This window comes from Empidonax traillii, unplaced genomic scaffold (genome assembly GCF_003031625.1).
Source record: "Empidonax traillii isolate 1590-97213 ecotype Southwest subspecies unplaced genomic scaffold, ASM303162v1 scaffold41:size1892772, whole genome shotgun sequence".
Classification (NCBI taxonomy): domain Eukaryota; kingdom Metazoa; phylum Chordata; class Aves; order Passeriformes; family Tyrannidae; genus Empidonax; species Empidonax traillii.
This window is the reverse complement of record NW_020955234.1, coordinates 1,599,552-1,625,648: the sequence shown is the minus strand read 5'-3', so window position 1 is coordinate 1,625,648 and position 26,097 is coordinate 1,599,552. Positions and strand designations below refer to the sequence as shown.

The 26,097-nt window shown below is 46.3% G+C and overlaps 1 protein-coding gene across 1 annotated transcript; it reads left to right on the top strand.

Moving 5' to 3' along the window:
- The first annotated feature begins 823 nt into the window (after positions 1–823).
- SLC1A4 (solute carrier family 1 member 4) lies at positions 824–24,833 on the top strand. The gene is made up of 8 exons (XM_027878429.1): positions 824–1,374; positions 11,333–11,375; positions 12,493–12,555; positions 17,438–17,604; positions 20,192–20,425; positions 21,609–21,803; positions 23,265–23,399; positions 24,499–24,833. Exons 1-8 carry the CDS (start codon positions 848–850, stop codon positions 24,731–24,733), a joined length of 1,599 nt encoding a protein of 532 aa, XP_027734230.1. The 5' UTR covers positions 824–847; the 3' UTR covers positions 24,734–24,833.
- Positions 24,834–26,097: the final 1,264 nt, after the last annotated feature.

Below are 26,097 nucleotides of genomic sequence, written 5' to 3'. Positions count from 1 at the left end.
GCCGATTTGAAAGCCCCCGGTGCCCTTTGTCAGCCCCTTGTGTCGCCAGAGACATCGTTTGCTCCTCAGAGAACCTGCTCGTGTGACCAGACTGGGTTTCAGCCCAGTTCCTCAAGGAAGCAAGCTCAGAGTGTCCGTGCCACTGATGACCAGGGACACCTGGGGATGTGTGTAAAGCATGGGGACATGGAGGTGACGTGATTGAACCATGGGGATACTGAGGAGACCCGTGTGAGTTATAGGGACATATAGGGGCATGTGTGAACTGTGGGGATCCTGAGGGGATGTGTATGAAGCATGGGGAACACTGGAAAAAGGTGTGTGAGCCATGGGGACACTGAGAGGGACACTGAAGAGACATGTGAGCTGATGGGGATGTGTATCGACCATGGGGATGCTGGGGGACACATGTGAGCTCTGGGACACCAAGAGGGCCACTGAGGGGACTTATTATGTGAACTATGAGGACACTGAGGGGATGTGCATGAACAACGGGGATACTGAAGGGGGAACCCGGGGGGGACACACGTGAGGTGTGGGACACCGAGGGGGCACTGAGAGGACACGTGCAGCCCTGGAGGGCGCGGAGGGCCCTCACACCGCCCGTGTGTGGGCCGAGGGCCGGCGGGTCGGTCGCTGGGCTGACGTGCCGCCCCGTCGGCCGGCGATGGCGCTGTGGGGACCCGGGCCCGGCGGCAGCAGCGGGGCGGGCCGGGGGTCACCGCCGTTCCTCCCCCGGGCGGGGCCGCCGCCGCCGCCGGCCCTCGGCGGGCGGGGCCCGCCGGCTCAGTGAGAGCTTGCGAGCGCCGCGCGGTAGCGGGACACGAGGAGCTGCCGCGCCGCGAGCATGGAGGAGGCGGCGGCGGGCGAGGACAAGGCGGGCCACGGCCCGAACGGGCACGCCGAGGGCCCGGCGGCCGAGGGGCGGCGGGGCGGCGGGGCCCGGCTGCGGGGCTGCCGCGGGTTCCTGCAGCGCAACGCGCTGGTGCTGCTGACGGTGTCGGGGGTGGTGGCCGGCGTGGCGCTGGGGGCCGCCGTGCGCGGCGCGGCGCTGGGCCCCGCGCAGGTCGCCTACCTGGCCTTCCCCGGGGAGCTGCTGCTGCGGATGCTGCGCATGGTGATCCTGCCGCTCGTGGTCTGCAGCCTGGTGTCGGGCGCCGCCAGCCTGGACACCCGCTCGCTCGGCCGCCTGGGAGGCATCGCCCTCGCCTATTTCCTGGGCACCACGCTGCTCGCCTCCGGCCTCGCCGTGGCCCTCGGCTTCATCATCCGCCCCGGCGCCGGAGCCTCCGCTCTCAACACGCCCGGGTTGGGGCTGCCGGGCGCGCTGCCCACCAGCAAGGAAACCGTGGACTCCTTCCTCGACCTCGTCAGGTGAGGCCGCCCCGCTCCCTCCTCCTCCCCCCGCCCTCCCGCCGCCGGAGGATGATGACAGACCCGGCGGTGTTGCACGCTGCAGCCGGCGGCCGGGGAACCCCCCCCCCACCGCTCCTTCTTCTCATCCTCCTTCTTCTTCTCATCCTCCTTCTTCTTCTCATCCTCCTTCTTCTCTCATCTCCTTACATCTTCTCATCCTCCTTCATCTCTCATCTCCCTGCATCTTCTCATCCTCCTTCATCTCTCATCTTCCTGCATCTTCTCATCCTCCTTCTTCTCTCATCTCCCTGTATCCTCTCCTCATCCTCCTTCTTCTTCTTCTCCTCCTCATTCTTCTCCTTACTTTTCTTCTTCTTTTCATCCTCCTCTTTCTTATGATCCTCCTCCTTCTTATCATCCTCCTCTTCCTTATCCTGTCTTTTCTCCCCGGGTACCTGCAGCCCGGCCTGGTGTAGGGCTGCACGGTGCTCTACCTCTCCCCGCTTTGTTTTTAATTTTGCCTGGGTGGCTGCAAGGATGAGTCGAGGCTTGCTCGGAGCTCTGGGTGCCTGGGCCCGTTTTTGGTTCTGCCTGGAGGGAGAGCGGCTCCTGGGTGCTCACTGCAGGGCAGGGATGGCTCTGCCTGGCACCTTCCCCTGCCCCGCTACCTGTTGTTGCCTGTCTCCCCCAGGCAGGGCAGGGCTGGGCAGCTCTCCCCATCCCTCACACACACCTCTTTCTTTTATTCCCCAGCACTGCTCAATCTCCTCACCTAAATGCTTGCCTGCCTTTTATAGTGCCCTCCTGTAGATGTGGGCATGGAAATGCAATACTGTATTTCCATCGAGGACATAACTGCAACACAGTCTGGCATGAGGACACGCTTTAGGTCCGTGGGCATCCCATCTCTGCGTCTTGCAGAGTAGACTTTCCTCAAGTCTGCCTGGAAGCAAGGCTTCCACTTCTAACCAGATCATAGTATTTTTGTTTATCCTTATTCCTCCTTGAAAAGTTGCGAGCTTCACCTTTTTTTTCCCCCTCAAACCCTTTTGAAATCTGCCTGGCTTTTTAAATAAGAGTGTAGCACTCACACAAATGAGGTGAACATCCAGCTGGTGTTTTGAGAATGCGAATTCCAACTGCATTTCCTCGTGCTTTGCACCAAAGTGCAAACAGAGGTGTATGAGGGGGGTGACCTGCATCACAGTGAAGTGGCTGGAAAGTTGTGCTTAGTGGATATCTTGCTAATTAAAACACTGAGTGGGGAGTTTTCATTTGGATTATTTGCTTTCTTTTATGAGTTCAGCTTTTCAGCAGAGAGACTTTTTTTTTTTTGTTGTGTCTGGGTAAGTGGATGTGGCAACAAAGATAAAATAGTCTCTAAAAAAAATTACCCCAAACCCAGAACTGTATTTACAAATTCAGGTTAATGTCCTTTTCTTCCCCAGAGAGAAGTATGTTCCCTTTGGACTGAAAGTAAGTCTGGTTTGTTCCACTGGCAGCCATGTACTTAGTGTCCTCAGCTCACCTCTCTTGAGAACCAACTATTAAGGATCTCTCTTCAGGGCCAGCAATTCCTGACAGCATGTTAAGAAGGAGTAATAGGATAGTGGGAGTAGATGGTCTGTCTGTGAAGGTGACATGGAGTTCAATAGGAGTGTAGGCAGGTAAAGGAAAATTGCCAGAAAAGGAGTCAGCACGCTGTGGAGAGTTGGGAAGACAACTGTAGTGGTGGCTGCCCCAGGTGCATCCTGGTGTGGCTGCTGTGGCTGGTGTTTCGTTCCTGTGTCACCGTGCAGCACGGAGCAGGATGTAGTTGGGAAACAAGGCAGAGATGCTCCAGCAAGCTTCAGGCTGTGGGTAATATCTGTGAATTTGGGAGCAGGCAGCTGTTTCTTACCCTGGTCTGTAAATGCAGGTGGAGAGTTCCTCTTCGAAGGGGTTATGATGGTGATGGGATTGAGTCCCTAATTCCAAAGCAGTGCTCGTGAAATGCTGAGACTTGCGTAGGGCATATGGGTTGCAGAAGAATTTCCTTCTGGGAAATGAGGGGACAGGGGTCTTCCCCCAGTGCATGTACAGTGGGCTGTGAGTTCAGCCCCAGGGGAGGGCTGTTGCAGCTGCTGTGTTGGACAGTCCAGTTGTCACAGCAATTACAGTGGAATCCAGTCCAGAAAAGATGATTTTGGACACAGCCATCGTTTAAACTTTCAGTCTTAGCACAATTCCCCGACAGACCGAGGGATGAAGTAAGTATGTGACTTTCAGGAAATAAGATCTCTCTCTCCCTCTGCCATTTAATATTATTTTTAACTGTTCTTGAAAATGTGGGTGTTCTTGTTCGAGCACTGAACTCAGTCCCTGTTGTGATGGAAGTTACTAGAGTAACCTCATCTTCAGACAACAAGGCCTTGAGTCTACAGGACCTGAAAGACTGAAGTCATTCCTTTTGGTGTGGGTGATTCTTGCAGTGTCCTGCTCTCTGCTTCTCCCTTTCTCTCATTTGGTCATGAAACTTTCTATTAGACACGAGAAAACTTTGTTTTCAGTTGTGTCACAAGATTGACCGTATCCTTCAAGGCTTTGCTGCTGCTTGGTGTCAGAGAAAAGGTAAAAATGAGTTCCACATGGGTAAACTGAGTCCCCCTACAGCACTGAAAGCAGCTGTAAAACACGGCCCAAGGAAGAGACAGCAAAGAGGAAATCACAGTGTTAGTCACTCTTCGCCATGGCTTCTGCAGGGATAACACTGGGTTGTCCTTTCCTGGCATGCAGATCCTTTCTGCCTTTGGGAAGTCTATTAGGTAACGACCAAAGGTGTTGATTTTCATGGTTGCAGCCATGTCTGGAGGCCAGCTTAATTCTTGGTCATGATTTTCCTTTTCCAAGTCTAAAGCTTCCCCACAAACACTCATCTAGGCATGGAGACCCAGCCTCTGGAAAAGATATTTACCATGGGCTTTGGTAGCAAATGAATGATGACTCACTGGTGACCAGAAAGGCTGTCTCTGATTTGTTTTGTCCATTGACTGTAACCTCCAGCCAGGTCTGATCTGGTCTGGCTGGAGCTGCTGGAATACCCTCCTGGTTTCCCTTCTGGCAAGTGCCTGAAGCAGGCCTTGAGCGTGCCTAGTCAGGGCTTAGGCACACTGTCCTCTGCCCCAGCACATGGGGTGGGGACAGCAGAGCTGCCATAAGGTGCCCTTGTGCCCCACAGCAGGGATGCTGATGGCTCATCTCATCTCAGGTCTGTCATGTGGGCAGCTCTTTGGAGCAGAGCCGTGGCCAAAGGCAGTGATCATGGGAGGGATCCAGCAAGAGTTCAGAGGTGCATCTACAAGGCTGATGGCTTAAAAAAAAAACACCCAAAAAGCGGGGTGTTCTCTGAACTCAGCAGGGGACCTTGGAATTCCTTAACTCTGTCCCACATCAGTGAAGAAAATTTGGCTTCTCCAGAGGACCCACTGTGGGCTCTTACCTTAAGCCAGGCACTGGTGCACTCTTATTCCACGTGGTCTTAGCTGAAGGTGGGCCTTGTGAGCATCTCCAGAGCATCTGACATGGAGAGCTGCTCGTTTGTACCAAATAGTCGAGCACGGAGTGCCAGCAGAAGGGAAATTTTAGAATTTCTGTTCTTTTCCCCTGCTCATTGGTTTGGTGGAGAAGATAAAGCAACAGAGAATAAAGAGCACTTGTGCGCTTGACTGTGAAGTGGGTAGCAGGTGGAGGAAGAGGCTGGTTGTGATATGCTGGGCTCTTGGGCTCACACCCACCTGAGTAGGTGATGTTGCCGAGAGCCAGCTTGGCTCTGATCCTGCTGGGCACCTAATCAGGGAGGAGGAGAGAGAGTGGGGACAAGGATGGGACTCCTGCCACCTGTTAACAGCTCACCTATAGCTAGTTATAAAGCAGTTGAAACAGCAAGGTGAAGTGTTTTGCAAAAATCTACCAATTTGCTAACACTTCTGAGGGGCAATTGTCGCGACTGCATGTTTTGATAAGGTCAGTTTTGTTTTAGCTCTGATTTATATCTGCTGGTTGAACAGAATTGAACAGTTTCAGAGGAGCCTATTGATCCTGTCAAAATTTCCATCAGTGGGTGACCCTGACATTTCATTTCAGTGAGGTCAATGTTTTGCTGTAAGTTTATACAAAAGGCTTAAGTAGAAGATCTCAGTCATTAAAAAAGGGAACATTTCAACAAAGTATTTTACAATATTTTTTTCAAGTGGAAAAAAAAGGTCTGGAACAGGCTTTCTTTGCCCAATTTTGGGATGAAAACATGTTTTGAAGCTGTGGAATTGGCATTGGGAAGGGAATTCTGTTTTTAAACCAGCCCTAGCTGTAACAGTCTGGGGAGGGAAGGAGGAAGTAGCATCATCCCTTTTTTTATAGGAAGGGTGCACAAGGGGCCACACGTCTGCCCCAAGCAGTAAGGTCAGGGTTTCTCAGCTTGCCAGGAAAGTCTACAAAAGCTATTTAAATTTTGCTGCTCCTCACTGCCCTCTCTGCTTCCGTGCCAGGTGTTACCAGCTGTGCTGCTGAAGGCAGTACCCACAGCGGTGTCAGTGAGCCCGTGCCTTGGCTCTGAGCACCTTTGGAGCCACAGGGAAGGCAGACACGAGCACAGGGAGTAGCATCAGTTGTGTTTTGCTGTCTGGACTACAGAGCAGCTGGCCAGAGTAGACCATGGGATCCAGAGCACTCGTGCAGTGAGTGACCCTCTCCTGGGCACCAGTTGCTCCAGTAGCACTTGTTTCTTACGGCCTTGGTGTTCCCAGTGAGTCACCCAAAAGCAGCAACCATTAAGGCTGTCTCTGAAGTCCCAGAGTGGAAAGAGAGTAAAACGTGACTGTTAGAAGAGGAGAGGGAGATGCTGCCTTTGTAGTCATAGATAGAATAAAAATTGGCCAGGGAACAGCTGCAGTTGCACCAAGAGATGGGCTGACCACTGCTTTTCAAAGCTGATGGCTAGTTCTTAACTCGGGGGCACCCCCAGAAAGAAAGGGAAATAAATGTTACTGTCCCCCTTGGCTTGTGTCATTTTCCGAGTGTGGAATCTCCCTTGAAATGCAGGGACTGCTGACTGATTTTTGTAGGAAGAACTCAGTGTTTTCATCCATTTGCCTGCACTGTCTAGTGGGAGGTTTTTTGGTAAATCTCTGGACATTTCTGCTCCTTTCTTTAGTTCTTTATAGTGGTTGTTGCCTTTTACTACTGACTCATCTCCTTAGTTTTGTTTTCAAAGTAACAAAAATGCAGACTGGACCATTAATGCAAAAAAGTATCAGGTATTTGCTATACATTTTCATCTTTCTCTGTGTTGAAACAAATGCACGCACTGAGAAATATGTGTATGTCCAGAGCATGTATTGAGCACCCACGTACGTATCAAAAAGCAGATGAGAAAAAATGCTGTGTGATAATGAATGGAAATCTTGGGACAGAAAGAAAAATAAAGGTAGTGTAGGAATTCAAACTGGGCTTCGTCATTTTGCCACAGATGGCAAGAAAGTTGCTGTGAGTGGACTCGTACCATTGAAAACACTTCATTGGAAAAAAAAACAAAACTGGAGATAATGCAACACAGAATATTTTTTTTTTCTAGGCACCCTCGCGAAAGTATGTTTTCCAACAGCAAGGTTTTTGGCATCGGAAGTGGAATCTTTTTGCAAGAAGCTATGCAAGAGGAATGCGTAGTATTTTAGGGTTTCATTCTACTTGTCTGGATATCCCTTCACGCTTTTGCTGCCAGAGCAACGTTGTTTGCAGAGCTCTAGCAAAAGCATCGTTTAGAAACAGTTATTAATAATAATCCCTTACACATACAATGAAGGAGTTCCTGTGGAATCCTTATCCTGCTGGTGGAAAGATGCAGGCCTGTAAATAAGAGAGCAATTTGACCATAATGTCAGAATAGAGAATGGGGGGAGCTACAACCCCTCTTTGCTCCCTTAACAGCTCCAGGTTCCCTTAGTTGTCTGGGATTTCCAGCAGCAAATGTTGCAGCTAAACAAAGATTTCTATTGCAACAAAAATACAATGGGACCTTCCTGCTAAATTTGATTAGGGGAGTAATGGTCCCTTTTTGTCTGGTAGGAGCAGCTTTTCACTGGAAGGAAGGTGCACTTTTCCAGCTGTGCCCAGGGAGATGGTGTGATGAGCACAGCATTCAGGCAGAAAATATTCACCCACTGGCTGCCCTTGGTGCTGCTGCTTTCTAATTCCTATTTTAAGAGGATCTGAGAAGGGTGGTTTCTCACACTGTGTGTTGTGCAGGTACCTGGAGGTTTCCTGGCTCGGCCCAGCTGCTGCTGCAGCCCCAGGGCACAGCTGTCACCCTCGACAGCTGTTCAATGGATTTCTGATACGGGGCTTTTTGAGGCTGTCTGTGCAACTTGCAGCAGAGAAGGGCTCTCCTGCCTGGTGCTTGCTGAGGGGAGTAAAGTCCCTCTGTAGAACCACCTGCTTCACTTTTGATGCCAGAGAGGAGGTTGGGTCTGTGCGTCTGTGGAGCGAGGTTCTGGCAGCAGTGGAGCACCTGGGATGCATGAAGAACCTCTGTCCCCCTGCTGTCATGTCAGGGGTCCCCTGTCTCATTCTGGCCACATGCAGCAGGTTTTGTCTTTGTGCATCACGGGGCCAGGGCTCTCTGATCCCACACTGCTGTGCCGGGCTCCTTATCACCCAGGCTCAGGGTTCCCTCAGCGTCACGTTTGTGCGATAATCCACATCTGCTTCGAAAAGACAACCATGTTGTCTGGCACAGAGTATGGAAACAGCAGGAATGGAGCCATTAGAAACAGTCAGCAGTCCAGTGATACAACCTGCTGTGAAGTGGGTAGCAGGTGGCAGAAGAGGCTGGCTCTGGTATGGTGGGCTCAGGGGCTCGGCACCTGCCTGAGTAGGTGACATTGTAGAGAGCCAGCTTGGCTCTGATCATGCTAGGCACCAAACCAGGGAGGAGGAGAGAGGTGGTGACAAGAATGGGACTCCAGCCCCTTCCTAACACAGCTCACCTAAAGCTTTCCCTGTTTCCCTAAATTCCACGTCCACATTTGCTGTGAGCTTTCGAAGCAAAAAAAACCTTCTCAACATTTGGTCCTCACAGAAAAATCAGCTGGCAGACACCCACATTTAATTTGCATGCCCAATTACCCAGCTCATCAGCTTTCCTGTTTGTTGGTTCACCCTCACAGGAGGGTTTTTCACACTTCCCCGTGTGACTCCTCTGCTTGGGGACACCCCGAATGCTGGCTCGCAGGGACAGAGCTGTCTGGGTTTCTGTGGTGGGTGAACTTTGCCTTGCTGTACATGATGAGCAAACCCTGCAGGCACAAGTATATGATGGGCCCAGGCAGGTCACCAGCCAGTTTTTGGCTCTCCTCAGAGCACGCAGCATCCTGCCCTTTTTTTTTTTTTAGGCATTGCTGTGGTGTTCTTGCACAAATCCATCCAAAGGTAAGAACCTGTGATCTGACCCACCTGTAATTAAAGTTGAATTTAATTCACATACTGGCTGAGCTTAGGTGAGCAATAAGTGTAGTATTTGTAGACCTCATGCCTCCAAGGTAAGCCATTTATTTGTTGATTGCTTTTTGTGACCCAACTCATTTTGTTCTTAAAATTCAGGACCCGAAACAGAGAGGAGCAAAACATTATTTTATGTGGTTCTGGTATTTTGCAGCCAGGTGTAGTTATAAGTTGGACTGAACAGAACACACAACTTCTGAGCTGCTTGACTAAGATCCAGATTTTTTTACTTGATGAATTGTTGGAAATGCTCTTCTTTGCCCTCAGAGCCAATTCCTGTGACTGGTGCTGGAGTGATAAAGTATGTGCTCTAGGTTCTTATAAGAGTAGCTTTACCAGTATTCACACTTGAAGCAAGAACCTGCCCTTTGCCTTGCTGTAACAGGATTGCTGGATCACTCAAGTATGTGCTTTAAGTATATGCTTGGAGATAAGTTAGTGTTTAATTAGTGAGGCCCATGCCTGGCATACTGTGCAAATTGTGGAGGGTTTGGTTTCTTGGCCATGTTTAAACAGTGGACAACCGTGTTGCTTAGGCTTTAGGATTGCTTCCTTTGGCTTTGTTTTCATCAGAATGGAAAAGCTGATTTAAAGAAAAAAAAATTGATTTCTGGTTGGTTTTCAGTCTTTTTTCATCTCTTTGCTTCTTCAAAGTCCAGTCAGTTCTTTTTTAAAAAAAAAAAAATTTCCCAACAGCATGGGCCCATTTGTGTATGTGATATTTTATTCCTGATAACAGCAAGTTTGCTTTTAGTTTCCTCGAGGTTTTTATCCACCAGAGAGTTCCAGCTGTGCAAGCACTGATGCACATTAGCTGTTCCATTGATCTTATTTGAGCAATTCTTAAGTGCCTTTGCAGAGAGTTATAGCTCGCTCTCCTGCTTTTGGACAGACAGCTGTACTGTCAACTTTTGAGGAGAAAAAGTTGCTGTTTCTTTCGTCCTCAGTGGAATGTGGACTCCAGCAGGGAAATTATTCTTAGAGCAGTTTGGCTTTTGCAGCTGTCTCCTAATACACTTGTAGTGCAACAGAGAGGGAGGCTGAGGTAGTTCACAGCAGCCACGTGTTTGGTGAAGTTCCATGTACTTTGCAATTGCTGTCAAGGCTATGGGAAAACTCCCTGTGTGGCAGGAGAATGGAGCTATGCAACCAAAAAAGTCCTTATCTGGGCCATATTTTAATCTCCCTCTTGCTTTCAGAAAAAGGTTAAACTCTGCTGCTCTGTTTCTTGCTGTGGTTCGGATTCGCACGTTCCATGTCATTCGTGGAATGACCACTGCCGAAATGCCATGTTTGCCGGGGTAACTACAGCAAAAACACAGGGACCATTAGCAGGGCACAGCCTGGAGGCACATGCAGTGTCCTTGGAGCAGAGCAAGGAGCAAAGGATGGGGAGCAGCTTCCCAAATGTTTTTTACCAGAGTTAACTGTCTCTGGGTAAGGTCTTCTCTGTCCTTACCGTAAGAGTTCTTGTGCCTCCTTGACACCTTCTGCTGTCAGTATTTTCAGTTCATACCTATCATCACCTTTCTGCCCTCGCTAGCTAGAGTCCTGCTATGACCCCAGCGATCAGATTTTATTCCTGTTTTCCTTTCTGACACAGAAAAAAAAGAAACTGTCGTTTGGCTAGGGGAACACGTGCTTTTTGCCCAGCATTAGGGGAGAAAGGAACTGTAGCATTAAAACCAACTCTAAAGTATAACAAGAAGCAACTTTTTCCCTACTCGGCCCAGTTCGCCATTTTCCTTTCCTTGCTGCCTCCTAGATGGAGTAATACACTGGATGCCCAGTACAAGTGCATGTCACTTTGCATGCTGTCCTCTCTGCACTAACTGCAGCTAGATTTGTATTTCTGTGGGAAGATGTTGCAACTTTCCATAGGAGTTGCCTCTGCTTTCCATCGGTGTTGTCCAAGCCCTTGTGGAGAAGTCTGGCACGTGATGTTGCCCTGCTCTGCCTCAGTGTTCGGGGAAGCTGACCTGGTTGTGTTGAATGGTTAAGCCATTCTCTTAAGTGGATTTTGCTGATGGGATGTTGAGCTCGGTGTAATCACATGAGTAATGCTAAAAATCTGCCTGACACTGGAGGCCGTAAGCTGTTGCTGCGGCTGGTGTGGCTGAGCCAGTTTCTGTAGCCACTGGCTGATGGGTGTGTATAACCAGCATCGTGTCTGATTGCCTCTGGTGGCCCTACCCAAATGGTGAGGTTGGCAGACAAGCAGGGACCTTTTTATGTGGGCCAAAGAAGATGGTACCCACTCCTCTGGAAACATTGCACGACATCTGCTCCATGCTACCAGATTATCTTCTGTACTACACACCTCACTGGTGCCCACATGCTTGCCTTTGCAAAAGGAATTCTGTTCCTGGGAGCAAAACACCTTGGTGCGTTCATTTTAGAATTTCTACAAGAAATACTTAATTTCTTTGTTTGTCTTTTACAGAAACCTGTTTCCTGCAAATCTTGTTGCTGCAGCTTTCCGAACGGTAAGATACATGTGGACCTTGGACATGAGCTACAGTGCACAGGCAGAGAAAGTTACTGCTCTTTTTTTGCAAGAGAGCTAAAAATATGATGTAGAAAATACCAAAAGTTAATTTACTTATATAACTGGACTTTTTAAAAGCGCGTGACGTAATCAGACTTAGAACTTCCACGACAAATAGTTTGATTTCTGAAAAATATTCATCAAACAAAAGCATATTCAAAGCTTATCTTTTGTACCTTCGCCAAAAATATTCTTTAAACTTTGGGTGCTCTGTTGGGCAGCAGTGGCAACTCTGCTTTGTGCCAGGCTGCCTACCACTTTGCAGGAGCTAGCTGGCAAACCCTTGGGTGCATAGTTTAGAGCTGGGCTCAGAACAGACAAGGCTAAAGACTTGTAGGCTCCCACGTGTGTAAGCATTACCTGTTGCCTGATGCTTTTATTCAGTATTTTCCATCTTATTTCTTGCTGGATTAATTGCTCAGCCCGGCTTCTCTTCCAACAGAGAGTGTGTGTGGTAGGGTGATAACTGGCACCAGAACATAGTGTCATTTAATGGACAGAAGCTGTAGGGCTACAAAAAGATTTTTTTTTTAGTTCTCATTGCTAATTTTAGATGTCAGAATAGATAGTGTTGAGAATATTGCTATGGGGCAGAGTGATTCTTCATGATACAGGAGTGGAATAATACCTTCATGGTGCTCTGTTGGTTTGCTTTCGTATCAGAACAAGGTCAAACTCTTAAAATCAAGTTCCATTTTGAGTGAATATATAATACAGTACAAGTCAGTAGTTCCATGAGTAAAAGCAGAAGCAGTACAAAAATAACACAGAGAAAAGGATATTCTGTGATGCCTCGAGTGTTCTGTGTGTTCAGGGATGAAATAAAGCAGTCCTCTTTTCTTCTGTGCTGCTCTTGTCACAGGGAATTGGCTTTTCTTTCCCTCATTTTATAATTAAAGAAAGCAGGCCCAAAGAAGTGCCCTACTTTGGAGGTGTCTAGCTTATTTATCAAAGTAAACTGTTGCCCTAGATTTTAGATGTTTTACTGACAATTTTAATGCCTGTCTCACTATTTTTTGGGTTTGTTTGGTTACGTTTTTTTTTCTTACCTGCAGTATGCGACAGACTATAAGATGCTGCTCAGAAACACTACCTCTGGAAATGTCACGTTGGAAAAGGTAAGGTCACTTCTTAGGTTTTTAAACAAGCCCTTGACAGCTGTAATATTTGACTAGTTCAAAGTCTGTAATCCTTTCCAGCAATCACTGGAAAGAAACAAGTACTTTTCTTTTCCTGGAGCTGAGACACACAAGGTAGATGAGTTATCCACAGCCACTCAACAAATCTGTGATGGGGAGGGGAGTTGAGCTCAACTGGTCTGACCCATGACACATTATTTTTTTAGGCCATGCTTTCTTAGACCTGGTCTCACTTGATCCAAATTTTGATTAGTTACTGCCTCATGTTTTTAAATAGCTTTTTGTAGACTTGGCTGGCTGATTATGTCCCTTAAACCTTTATCTTCATTAAGAGTTTGGAGAGAATGGGCTTTTTGCCACTACCCAAAGCTGTTTAAAAAAACCCAGAAAATAATTTAGTTGAGACTTTTTTTTTTTAGTGGCCATGCTGCTGAAATTTTGTTTGAAGCTGTAACAAGTGAGCTGAAGGAGTAAAAATTACAGACAGAACATTACAAATAGGCTGTTACTGGAATGGTCTCAAAAAGGATACTGATTTGTAGGTGTAGATGAGGTAGAGAGCATTATCTTCCATATGTAGCTTGTAGGACTTCAGAGATGCTCTGTATCTCATTGAGTGGCATCTCTCCTGCAGCTTGGGTCTATCAAACATGTTTGTTATTGGCCAGAGCCAACATGTTGCAGGTCCAGCAATAATTACAGGCAGCATGTTGTGACGCAGACCCACTATTCCAGCCTGCAAGGTGTCTCCTTGCTCCAAATGAAGTATCTCATGTGCTTTCATTGGGTTTTTGGGGAGACAGGTCTGAGAGATTACTTTCAGGGTTATTTTCTCTTCCTCAGGCTCATTCTGACTATCTGAGCTCAGTATCAGATGTTGGGTTGCCATATTTTTATACGATTTGAATGCCCTTAGGGCAAGAGACTTTTAATGTTTGCATTTGTCATGGCAGGGCTCATCTGGGGCTCGCCCACTAGTTTGTAAAATCATCAAGGAAAAAGCAGTTTATGATCATCCAGAGGGACTCTGGAGCATATCCCCGGGTGCAGGAAGTACTGGCTTCATTACCTTTTCCTCCCCACGCACGGTGTGTGAGCAGGTGATGCAGAACAGAGTGTTTACGAGCTGAACTGATGGGCTGAACTTTCACCAGCCCTGGAGACAGAGTGACAGGTGACTTGGCTGACGCGTGAACTGAGCAGGGGAGAAGTTATCCCTGACACCACATGGCGAGCATTTTCACTGTGGGAGGAGGCAGCTCCATCCGCCCGGGCTCTGCCCGTGCCTGTTGGGTTGCATTAGCCCAGATCCACACTCACCCCTCCTGACACGGATGCGCAGCAACCACTGCGGAATCCCTAAAGGGCATGTTCTCCTTTCATGGCATCATGTCCTTGGGCAGTACATGCCCCTGCAGCTTCCTGCAGCTAAAAAACAAGTTCAGTATGAAAGGCTATAGCAATGCGCACTTAGCTTTGTGTGTTTTTTATAGAGTTTTTCTGCATTTAAGTAGAAGCAAATAAAAGGGAAATAAGACTCTTCTATTCATCTTCAGTGTCAAGTTTGATACAGGCTCCTTAGCAACCAAGCGTAGATTAAGGCTAAACATATCCATTGAACATAGTCTTGGCTGTCAAGTACTTTTTTAATGTTTGTTCGAAGCCATCACTCTTCCTTAAGAGAGAAGAATGCATCTCTTGGCAGTTTAAATGCTGAGATTATTTTTCAGTTTTCTTCTTTCTTTTTCCTGTTATCAGTCTCCTCTTTGATGTAATATCAGGGAAAATATTCTGAATTTGTCACTGGTGCCTGTTTTTGCCAACAGTTATGATGTAAAGGTTATTTCCGCTATTGCTTTTCCAAAACCTTTCTTCAGTTGTTGGAGCAAAACCAGAGCTGAGCTCCTTTAATTCCAGAAGACGCCCTACTGTCTCTAGGGATGAATGGACCAAATAAAAAGAAAGCATCATCTCAGTTTTGTCAGCTCAGTTTCAGTACTGGTCTGACCATAGTATTTGTGGATAGATGAGGATTAAGTTTGGAAAGGAAGAGTATGATTTTTGGAAATCATAGTGATAGAAGTTTGGTTCCAGGGAAGCAAGATGATATTCCTGCTTTTTTTATTTCATCAGCAGAATATTTGATTGAAGAGAAGAAATGTTTTCCTTCAACTTTCCGTATGAACAGTGTAGACCAAAATTTTCCATTGATTATATTTCTTTCCCCCTGCTGGTTGTTAGGCCCTGTCTTCTCTTGCTGATGAAATGAATAGTGGATATGTAGATGTTTGCTCAGCCATGTCCTTTTTGTTGTTTCACATGCTCACCTCATGTTTACCCAGCTTTTATGGCTACATCCTCTCTGCTGCTTTGGCAGAAAGGCTTCCTGGGGCATGGACTATCTCAGTTCCCCATCTGTAGCACGGGGAGGCTTGGGGGAACTCAGTTCCTCTTCAGGCAGCAGTAAAAATACACAAACCAGTGGTTGCTCTTCTTCCTCACATCACATGGCTGCATTTTCTTTTCAGCCACCTACTACTGGGACAGTTCAATGTCAGCAGTTGTTTCCTTGATAAGCATTTTGTTTCAAGAGCTAAAATACAATAAGATCTTCAGAGGGATTCAAGGACCAGAAGAGCTCCATGAATCTTCCTACCAGAACGCATAATTTCAGGCAAACAATAACGTGTCCCATAGTTTGTCCAGGAACAAAGTCCTCATTAAAGCTGTTTTTGTTTGGTGTTCACAATGCTGCTTGGTTTGGCAGCCCCTTTGGGGTGATGCACTTTTCTGCTGGAGTACAAAAAGGCTGTTCAGCATCTGCCAGTATTAGAGGCTGGGATTGAGAGGATCTTCCGCTGAAGATTTACTGCTGGACTTGTTCCACATTGTGCTGCAGGGAGGTGAAATTCCCTGAATGCTGCAGATTGTCCCCTTGATTTGCAGGCAGAAATTTCTTGCAATAAGTTACTACTCCATGCAAGTAATTGCATCTTCTGCCTACAACTGCAGTGATGGGAGAGAGAAACAGAGAGCAAGACTTGAAAGTGGAAAAGTTTCTGAGAAGCCCAAATGGTAGTGGGTTGCTGGGCTTCAGACTCACACCGCTGCATTTCATGAGATGAGAAGCAAATCCCTGGTAGAAGGAGTTTAAAGAGTGGAGATCCTTTGCAAGACATCAGTATAATGCAGTATAGTTAAATTCCTTCTCAAGAACATCCAGGTTGGAATGCTGGGCTCTTTCAGTAGCTTGAAACACTGAATTTCTGCACCATAGCAAAGTTTTATATCAATTTTTTTTTTAAGAATGAGAACCAAACCAAAAGAATATTCAATGTTTTTAGGATAGTTTTATTTGTGGAAAGAGTTTGTGGCCATTATGGTAAAATTCCATTCCAAGCTGAACTTTTCATGTTAACCTTGTATGAAATGAATCCAGTAGAAGATGTTATATTATAAAACAACATCCCATGTACACAGACAGTTTATTCACTTAATAAGAGGGTGTCGTTTTTTTTGTCTTTTCTAACCACTGAAGAGTTTAGGGTTTTCAGACACACAAACCAGAATATAGCCAAAACTATCCAGGCAGGAAAGTGTTACTGTGTGTGGAGGAAAGGGCACCTTTCTCCAGACATCCCTGGAGATACACTGTGCCTAATGCTTAGTATCTGTCCACCTTTTCAGGTCTTTCAATTGGAAATCAGATAAATAGTGGCAGCTTTGCCCGGAGCAACCATAAAAAAATTGCAGATCCCATATTTAAGTATTTTGTATTAGCAAATAAAAAAGTCAGCACCTTCACTGTTTGTAAACACTTTTGTTAACAGCAGTTTAGCCTTCCAGCTTTTGTGTATGATTTATGTTTTACCCCCTTCCCTGCAGTGCTTTGTTTCCACCTGCCATTGAGAGACAGTCCACTTCAGTGGTATACTTCCAGCAAAAACATCATCTCAGGCAGGCTGGTTTTATCAGATTTACCAGATCAGTATCCCAAATTCTTTAGTCAATACTCATTTCAAGCTTTTAGCTCAGAATATATTTTTCTTTCCTAGTGTTGAGCTAGTGTCCACTTAAACCAGCCAAAAGGCCAAAACTTGTACGCAAACCTCATCTGTTATAGAAGTTCTTCCAAATAAAACAACAATTTGACATGTTGAGCCTGTACTGCCAAGTCGAAGAGGGAAAAAAAAACCAGTTTGTCAAAACAATTATATTTTTATGTAGCCACAAGAGTACTCATTCAGTTCATATGATACTACATTGCCAAACAGGCTCCAGCTCTCTTTGAGAAACAAACCATGAAGGACTAGCAGAGCAGACTAGTTTTTGTAAATAGGTGGATCCTGCTTTTATCCTCTTACCATGCAGTGACATGATTTCTGAGAGGGGGAACGGGTATCTCTTCGGTTCTCTCTGTATCTCTCACAGCCAACATGGACAGGTTAATGAGCAGGTTGTCACAGTATGTTGCCTTTCTCTGCCCTTTCCCCCTTTTCTCCTTCATAGCATAGTGTTGGTTGTTTTCTCATGGGTTTCATTATTGCACTAAAGTCCTGAGTAAACTGGGGATTTGTCCTGCTCAGGTCACTGAGAACACACATATCATGTTGAAGGGCATGAGAGGGGGTAGTAGCAGACCCTTTCCTTCTCCAGTGAATCCATGCCAGCTCATGGCCAGAGAGGTTTGTATGTGAGTTGCATTCAGATCGTTTGATCAAACAAAATAGGTTCTTCCTTCCAAAATAGGTTCTGCTTGTTGACTTCAGATCAATTGGGCAGCAACAGAATGGGGTGACCGTTTTGTTACGTTCTTTGCTGATCTCACATCTAACAAGCCATCTCTTTTTTATCTCTGCAGATCCCTGTCGGTACTGAGATTGAGGGGATGAACATCCTGGGACTGGTGCTGTTCGCTCTGGTTTTGGGAGTGGCCCTGAAAAAGCTTGGCCAGGAGGGGGAAGATCTGATTCGCTTCTTTAATTCATTCAATGAGGCGACCATGGTCCTGGTTTCCTGGATTATGTGGTAAGTGTGTGGCTGCAGGTGCACCTTTCAGTACAACATTATGTTCAGGGAACTCACCATTTATCTGTCCATCTGGCTTTTTCCTACCAGATCCCTCATCACAGCAAAAGTGAATGTCGTGGTATCGCTCTATGGGGTCTTTCCGTCTTGCTCATGCCCTGTAATTAGACAATCACTCATAGCTTAAGGTATCAGTCAGAAAAACTTTAGACATTTGTTCATAATTCCTCTGTAGGACTCCTTTTTTGATTAATTAGTAGAAAGAAAGCTTTCTGTTTCCTGAAGTTGACTGTTTACTTTTTCTCTGGCCTATTAATGAGCAAGTCCATTATTTCACTTAACTTCCCTGGAGTCTAGACATGTTTATGGGCTGAATGTTGCTCAGACCCATCTCACAAAGCTTGTGGCACCAAAAAAGGTCTGTATGTTAGGAACTGGAGCGCACTGAACTTTCTCCCTAGTCAAGAAACCAGCATTGAAGGAGGCAGGCACCTCTAGAGGGTGGTTCAGGCCAGCTAAGCCGGGGTAGGAGCAGCCTCCTGACAGGGCTTTCTGTCAGGTAGGATTCCTGCTGTTTTCCTCTCTCTAAGAAGTAGAAAGGTTTTTAACAAAACTCCTGATTTTACACAGGCAGATCTCTGTGTTAGTTGCTGTCATAAGGGATTGAAAAATTCACTTTCCAAGCAGCTTAAGTTTTTTGCTCTTGAGTGTAATTCCTTGGACACTGAATACTGATAAGAGGCAGTTCTTGTATTCAGCTCAGAGGCATTTCTTGTATTCAGCTCATTACAGTGCCAGCACTTCAAGCCAATCAGTTGGTATGTAATCCTTTACTTTGTGGATTATGGGGACCACTGCTGACTCTTAGCACTGCAGTTCACTGTAGCCCTTACTTGTTCTCTTTACTTCCTTAAGGCCCTTTTGTTGTCCTGGTATTTATTCAGAATCTGTCAAGCTGCATGTGCTTCCCAAAGGATACCTTGGAAGGGGTGAAGTCATACCACCAAGATAAAAAGCAGCTTGAGCTTGTATCTAGTCCTATTCAACAGGACTGTTTAGCAGCACTTTGGCCTCAACTTTTAGTTCCTTCCTCTCCAGCCTCCCTCTTCCAGGGGAGGAATCCAATCTCAGCTCTGAATTCAGAATTCATATTCGTGGAGCTTGTGCAGGACTGGGCTCAGCTGGATCTGGCTAATCAGGGTGCTAAGAAACACAGTTCAAAGGCAGTAAGTGGCACAACGTCAGAGGCTAAGTGGGGAATGTTCAACAGGCCCCCCTAGAGATTTGGCCAAGGGAGGACAGAGAGAGGATCCTTATGTGGATCTGGGACATACGGAGGTAAGCTCTGCATGGAACAGAGGAGCTGCAGAGCCACTGAGGGAGAGGCAGGCTAGGAAGAAGTGGGTGATCTTGCAACCTTAAGGCTTGCCCACCTTTCCAAACCCTTGCATGCTTAACCAAACCTTCCGAAGTTTGTCCTTACTCAACAAATCAGCTTCTCTGAGCATGGGCATCGGATTCTTCATTTCTGAGATGTACAAGCAAATCTATTGCAGTCACATATGTGCCTGGGGCAGGTTGGTTTTGGGGAGCTGGGTGATCTTGTAGTATTTCTAAATTTTAGAAGCAGAAAAGGGTGAAGTGTGGACAGCATCAGCAGAGGTACTCAGCCACAAACACCCCAGTAGAGCCTGGGGGGGAACTGACCCTGGGCCTGAAGTGATTCACGCAGTTCGTTTAGAGCTGTTGTGCTCTTGGTGAAAAGGCAGTTCTGTCTTTCCAGGGCTGTTCCCAGCTTCACTGCTGGCACCAGAGGTGTGGCTGTGGCCTGCAGGTGGCCCTTCCCCTGGAGCAGCTCCAAGTGCTCTCGACGAAGGAAACCTCGAACAAATGCTGACGTGGCATGTTTCTGGATAGAGGCATGGATGTGTGTGTGTGCCTGGCTTGACGGAAGCTCTTCAAGCTTAATCATTTAACTTGGTCCTTTGTAGGCAAATAGCAGAGCTAATTGCTATCTTTGGCACGTGCAGCAGCAGCCTTTAGCTGAGCTCTCTGGTATGTGCATAGCTTTTTCTTTCCTACACCGAGTATCTTGGCATCCAGTATGTCTCAGATTTTAATGACCTAACTTCATACTTGTGCTGGTAGTTTCTGCATGTGCAAGACCCAACTCTTCCACCCCTTTCTCTGCTCCAGTGACATGGTATCGCTCCTTTTTCTTTCTTTCCATCTGCCATCCCTTCAGCTTTAGGTCTTCCACCCTAAAACTCCACACTGGTGTCTTGTCCTGGCAGCTTCTGCCACCATTTCTGCTTCCTGCTTAGCTTCCCTTTGGCAGTCTTCTACCTGTGTCTTTGAGGGCATAAGTCAGCAGAGCTTTTTCAATTTAACTGCTTGCCATCCACCAAGCAAAAGTGCTAGGGAAACCTTCCCAATTTCCTTACCCTGAGCGTGTGGTGAGTAAGGAACTACCCCTCAGTAGGAGCAGCAAGTTCTTTACAAGAACATTATCTCCAGGATGGAAACCAGCATATTTTCCAAGGCTTTTTGTTTGTACTTAATGACAGGCAATATTTCATTTACACAGGTATGTACCTATTGGCATTATGTTCCTTGTTGGGAGCAAGATTGTGGAAATGGAAGATATTGTGCTTCTGGTGACCAGTCTGGGAAAATACATCTTCGCCTCTATTCTGGGCCACTTCATCCATGGAGGAATCATTCTGCCACTTATTTATTTTGCAGCCACACGTCAAAATCCATATCGTTTTCTATTAGGACTTATCACACCACTTGCCACCGCTTTTGCCACTTGCTCCAGGTGGGTTTATGTGCTGCTTTTGGGATTATAGCCTGGTTATATATGGCACCGTAACCTGGTAATATCCAGTTTTAGTTTTAGGTGTGATTGTTGTTCCTGAGATTGCAAAAAAGAGACTTCAGAGAGTAGAGAGTCTCACTGCTGTCAGCAGCCTGCCACACATCACATACTGATAATTAGCTGTTGAAAACAATTCCTCAAAATATTGTGACTGTAGCATGATGCTGAGATGGAAATATTTGGGCAAAAGTAAAAGGTGAAAGTAATTGCCTTAAAAAGATCCTTCCAGCTGTCCTTTTAATTTTAAGTAAAGTGAGGATCAGTAGTGAGGGACTTTGTCATGAGAAGTTTACTTCTCCAAGTTCAGAAGGACCCAGAACAAGTTTAGACTAATTTTGCAGGAGCAAAGCAGAATTGCTTGCTAGTTCAAAGGGATTTAACATTACTGATTTCAAAGATCTGGCCTGATCAACTTTTATTTGTCATAGCCAAACTATTGAGCATGTCATTTACACTTTTCTCAATGACAAACACCTGATCAAATAACATAACTATACAAAATCATTTCAGGTCATCTCCAAAAGTAGATGCATGTCTGTCATGTCTGTCACAGAAGCTGAACTACTATTCATAAACCCTCTCCTACCCTAGGAGAGAGTTTATGAATAAAACTGTTTAATTTATAATGCAAGAAATAAATCCAAGAGTGATATTTTCTTTTAAAATTATTTTTCTGTTCATTTGAGAAGGCACTAGTACAACTTTAACAGAGATTGCTGTTGCATCTGTTGTGTTTATATTGTCATAGAATTAGAGGATGGTTTGGATTGGAAGGGACCTTAAATCATCTCCTTCTGGCCTCTCCTGCCATATTGGCATCTGCTGGTGTATTTTTGGTTTTGAGACTTGTAATGCTTCATACTGTGTTAAGTCATGTTCTTACTTCTGTGAGATTAGAGTCCTTATCAGCTATTTCTGGATGGAAGCAGATTATTAAATACCTCTGCTCAAGACTCAACAAGGAGCATCCCTCATTGCAATTATGACAGAGAGGGACTCTAAAATGGCATTGTTGTCTTGACATCCTGTCTGCAGCATGTTAGCAACATGAAAGGCTCGAGGCAGTGACTGGCCATTCAGCGCACCCTGATGTGTTTGATTTCTCCCTCTTCTCTGTTTCCAGCTCAGCCACTCTCCCCTCCATGATCAAGTGTATTGAGGAGAACAACAAGGTGGACAAAAGGATCAGCAGGTTTATCCTTCCTATTGGGGCCACTGTAAACATGGATGGAGCTGCTATTTTTCAGTGCATGGCAGCTGTGTTTATTGCTCAGCTGAACAACGTCGACCTCAACCCTGGGCAAATCTTCACCATTCTGTAAGTTGCTTTGCTATTGCAACCACATCCTTCTGGCCCCCAGAAACAATCAAGCCTGTGGTCCCTCTGTTAATAACAAGCAGTTTGCATTCCACATCTCTGACCTAAAGTTTGCAAACTGCCACGAAACATAATTATAGGGTGATTAAAGGATGGAGTCTTTAAACCTTTACAGGATTTTCCAGAGGCTCGATTTAATGCAAGGTAGAACCTGGGAGGGGTAGTTGAGCTCTGAAACAGACTTTGAGTGGTTTAAAGCTGCTTCTCACATGAAATTCCTCTCCTTCATTAAGCATCTCACTCCTCCATCCTCCAGTCACCATTAGGCTGGGTAATTTAGGCATGCCGCTCTACCCAGAAAGCATCCCCTGATTCCCTCTCTGGATGTCTCTGGATCCTCCTGCCACCTTCTCAGTTCCTTATGCCTCTGTTTCATACCAAAGACACTGCTCCTGGCTGCCTCTGCCCTTCCTACCATCACATTGATGGCTTTCCTGATCACACGTGTTGTTGTTGCCTTCCTGATTGCTTTGCTCCGTTATCCCCTCCACCATCTCAGTCCTACCTCCTTCTCTAGGACTCTCTCCCCTCCATGCCTGGAATATCCTCCCATATCCCATAAGGTGTCATTATCTTAATTTTCTGCCTGAAAATCCCTTTAAATGAGGATCCTAGAAGGAGTCCTGGCCCCTCACCATGCTGAGCAGTCATAGCTGCATCCAGCAGACCCCTCCTAGGGCTGGTTCCTGGAATTTTTTTACCCCCCCCCAGACTGGTTTTATTTCCTTCCTTATTACACTTCCCAGTATAATGTTCAACTGTTTAAGACAGGGCTGGGACATTATTACTTTTTTGGAGTTGGCCAAATCAGCCTTTTGGGTATTCTTAGTGGATCAGGTGTTAACACAGGCCCAGAGGACGATGCAGTGATAGCCCAAGGAAAGCTCAGTTGCACATAAAAATGTTTGTAATTCGTGTCTGTAGCACAAGCACCACAGGTTTCCAGCTCCTGATTTAGGATCGGTGTTGGAATGCAAACGAGACACAGAGAAGGGACTGTGCCCTGCCTGCATGGCAAGGTTTACCTTTATACATTTGGGGTCAGGAGATGTAACGTACTCAGCATGTTGGAATTGATACAGGACTTGGGAGTGGCTATGTTAGTAAGGCAGCAGGGTATAGTTGCATTGGTTGGTTGTTTTTTATTCTGAAAAGGCAATTAAGGTGTTAAACCCAGAGCCATTGCCTTGGTAACTGCTGTGGATCCTGCTGAGAGCTCTGCTCTGTACCAATTCCTGCGCATCAGCAGGCAGGAAAGGGTTTGCCTGGGAAGCAAACGATCTGCGCCTCCCATGCTGTAGAGTTTGTTTACAATTCCCATAGCGTGGAAACACGTGGTGCAAGTGCAAGCAGAGGGGAGCTGCGAGCTCCTGCTAACCAGGCATGGGAATTGATTTGCAGCGTGACAGCCACTGCCTCCAGCGTGGGAGCAGCCGGAGTCCCTGCCGGAGGTGTCCTCACCATCGCCATCATCCTGGAGGCCATTGGGCTGCCCACCAACGACCTCTCCTTGATACTGGCCGTGGACTGGATTGTGTGAGTACTTCAGGCCATGTGTATCTGCTGCTGCATGACATAGAAACATAGAATCGTTAAGGCTGGAAAAGATCTTTGTCCAACCATCAGTGTAGCACCACCACCATGTCCTCAAGCGCCACATCTACACATTTTTTGAACACTCCAAAGGACAGGAGAGAGAGGCAAAGCAGTGGCTAGCCATTTGCATCCTGTCTTCCTAAGGAAGTACAGTGCTATCTGTGTGTTCCACACCTGTACTTGCAAGTGCTTGGAGAGAAGAGTGGTAACCTAGCCCTTCCATTCACTCTGGGCTGCCCTCAGCCTGTGTTGTGCTGGCTGCCTTTGTTTCAAAATATGTAGTAGCATCCCTCTGTGGTCAGCGCTGTTCTAGTCAAGGAACTCAGCCTTGTAACAAAATGGGGAAGGAGGGAGGAAAGAGCCCTGTGTCTTGTTTTAATGCCAACTGTTTAGTTATCAGAGAGGACCACAATTGCAAGTTGAGTCTGTGTTAACTTAGGCTGCAAAATTATGAACAAGTCTCAAAAGACACTTCTTTATGACCCATAAACCTCCTCTATTACATCCTGGCACGCTAGTTTTGTATTATAGGACCAAAGATTAGGACAGGTGCTATGAGCAAGACATGCAGAGAACACAGTCATTCTGCCTGCTTTTGGAAGGACCCCTTAAGGTACGAGTTGCTATGGTTAAAAAAGAGATCTGGGTGCTCTGAGTCACTTTCTGGATAGGCCCAAAATCAGTTCCTGCTCTGAACTGGCATTTGAAAAATGCTAGCCTGGGGAAAGGGAAGAGGAAGGAGGTGGGCTGGGAGAAGCAAAAGGCCTGAGAAAGAGTAGTACCATTGCTGCAACCCACTGAGAGACCAGAACCAGGTATTGTAAGTTTGGCTGACCTTAAACCAGCTCTGGTGCACATTTTTAGTTCTGAAATATTGATGATACTTCTGTGGAGAACACCTTTGATAACACTACATCTCCCTTGTCCAGCTCCACTGATGTTAGTGGATCAGCAGGGGTGAATCAGCTTCCCTTATTGTGTTGTAACTCTCTTAAACTAAAAGCCTGCTGCTTTGGTTTTTGTTTCTGATCTTAACCAGGGACCGAACCACCACAGTTGTGAATGTGGAAGGGGATGCCCTAGGAGCGGGCATCCTTAATTACCTGAATGAAAAAGACAAGAAAAGCAGAGAGCAGGAGCTAAAGGAAGTCACCGTAGAAGCAATTGCCAACAACAAGTCTGAAACGGAAACATCGCCTTTGGTAACCCACAAAAACCCAGTCTCCAACACAAGCAGCACAGCAGACCCTGAATCCAAGGAATCAGTATTGTGAACTCGAGGCTGTTCGTCAAGACCTGCCCCAGAGGTGGCCCCGGGGACTTGTCAGCGCACCGGGACGTTTGCAGTGTGACCAGGGGCTTGGATGGCTCTTGGGAGTGCTCAATTCCTGCCTGTTTTGAAAATAATGCTGGCCTGGGGAAGGGGAGGGAGGTGGGGTGGGCAGGGAAAGGGTGTTGAGAAGGAACTCTCACTTTATAGTAGTATTTTGATAGCTCACATGTGTACATGTAAATGTGTTGGACGTGCACACACATGTATACATGTATGTGAAAACTGCCACTGAGACTTCTGGTTTAACAAGGAGGCTCATATGGGTTGGAGAGGGGGAGGCAGACAAACCCAGTATGTGCTTACTGTAGGGAAAAATTAGAGTGCTTATTTTGCTGCTGTTTGAATGGAAAAACAGTCTAGAAACTCCAGAGTGGGTGAAAATGTTGCTTAAATTTATTTTCTGGCCTTACCAACCGTTACAATCATGATATGAAGCAACATTTTTCTCCCACTCCCTCTCCTCTGATCCCTTACAAACGTCAAATATGCCCTTATAACTAGCTGCTTTTTTTTTTTTTTCTCATATCTGAATTAATAGCTTATTGGGGCTTGTTCCATTTCCCCACAGCATTGCAGCTCATAGCAGCTTTCCAGCCTTTTGGTGAGTAACTCCCAAAGTTTGGGACCAAACATAGGAGATCTTCATGCAGATCAAGGATTGGTTTTCTCCTTTACTCTAACCAAGCGTTAAGGAAAAAATCCAGAGGAAACAAAAATTTTGTTAAAGTAATCCCTCTGAGGCTGAAAAAAATGTAGAGTCTGTTCCAGCATAAATATGTCTGAAAGAGGCTTGCCTGTGACAACATCAGTAAATTCAGAAGTCAGCTCTCTTCATGAAAACACAGATGATCCTCTGCTAGCACACCACGTCCTGCTTATGTTTATTTAATGGGTCAGTCCAAACAAGTTAGGTCATATCCCTCTTCCAGCAAAATTGAGCAGGGGAGGAAAAAATCTGAACACACATCATGTGGGAACTGATGACAGGCAAGTCTGAGTCTTGGCTTGAAAGGAGAAGAGGTGAGTTTATAACCCCAAGTAGTTCAGTGATCTATGTGTGCTGGGGCAGCTGCCTACCTGTTCCTGCTTGGAGTTTGGTCCTGCTATAAATGTTCTTCTGGCAGCAGTTTACATTTAGTAATTCTGAGTGGTGATGGGCCAGGGTAGTGCTTAGTGGCAGATGGCAACCTTTGCTAGGGGCTGAGCCAAGTGCTTCTAGATTCCCACTCCACCTTTTTTCCTGTACAATGTTCTTCCTGAATTTGCACCCCAAACTTGAACAAAGTCTGGCAAACTCATTCCAAA

Bases quoted from the DNA above. Each gene is read 5' to 3' on its own strand.
- SLC1A4 (XM_027878429.1), top strand. From the start codon at position 848: ATGGAGGAGGCGGCGGCGGGCGAGGACAAGGCGGGCCACGGCCCGAAC. The intron at 17,605-20,191 runs GTAAGTGTGTGG...TCATTTACACAG, and splicing joins CTGGTTTCCTGGATTATGTG to GTATGTACCTATTGGCATTA. The intron at 23,400-24,498 runs GTGAGTACTTCA...GATCTTAACCAG, and splicing joins CTGGCCGTGGACTGGATTGT to GGACCGAACCACCACAGTTG.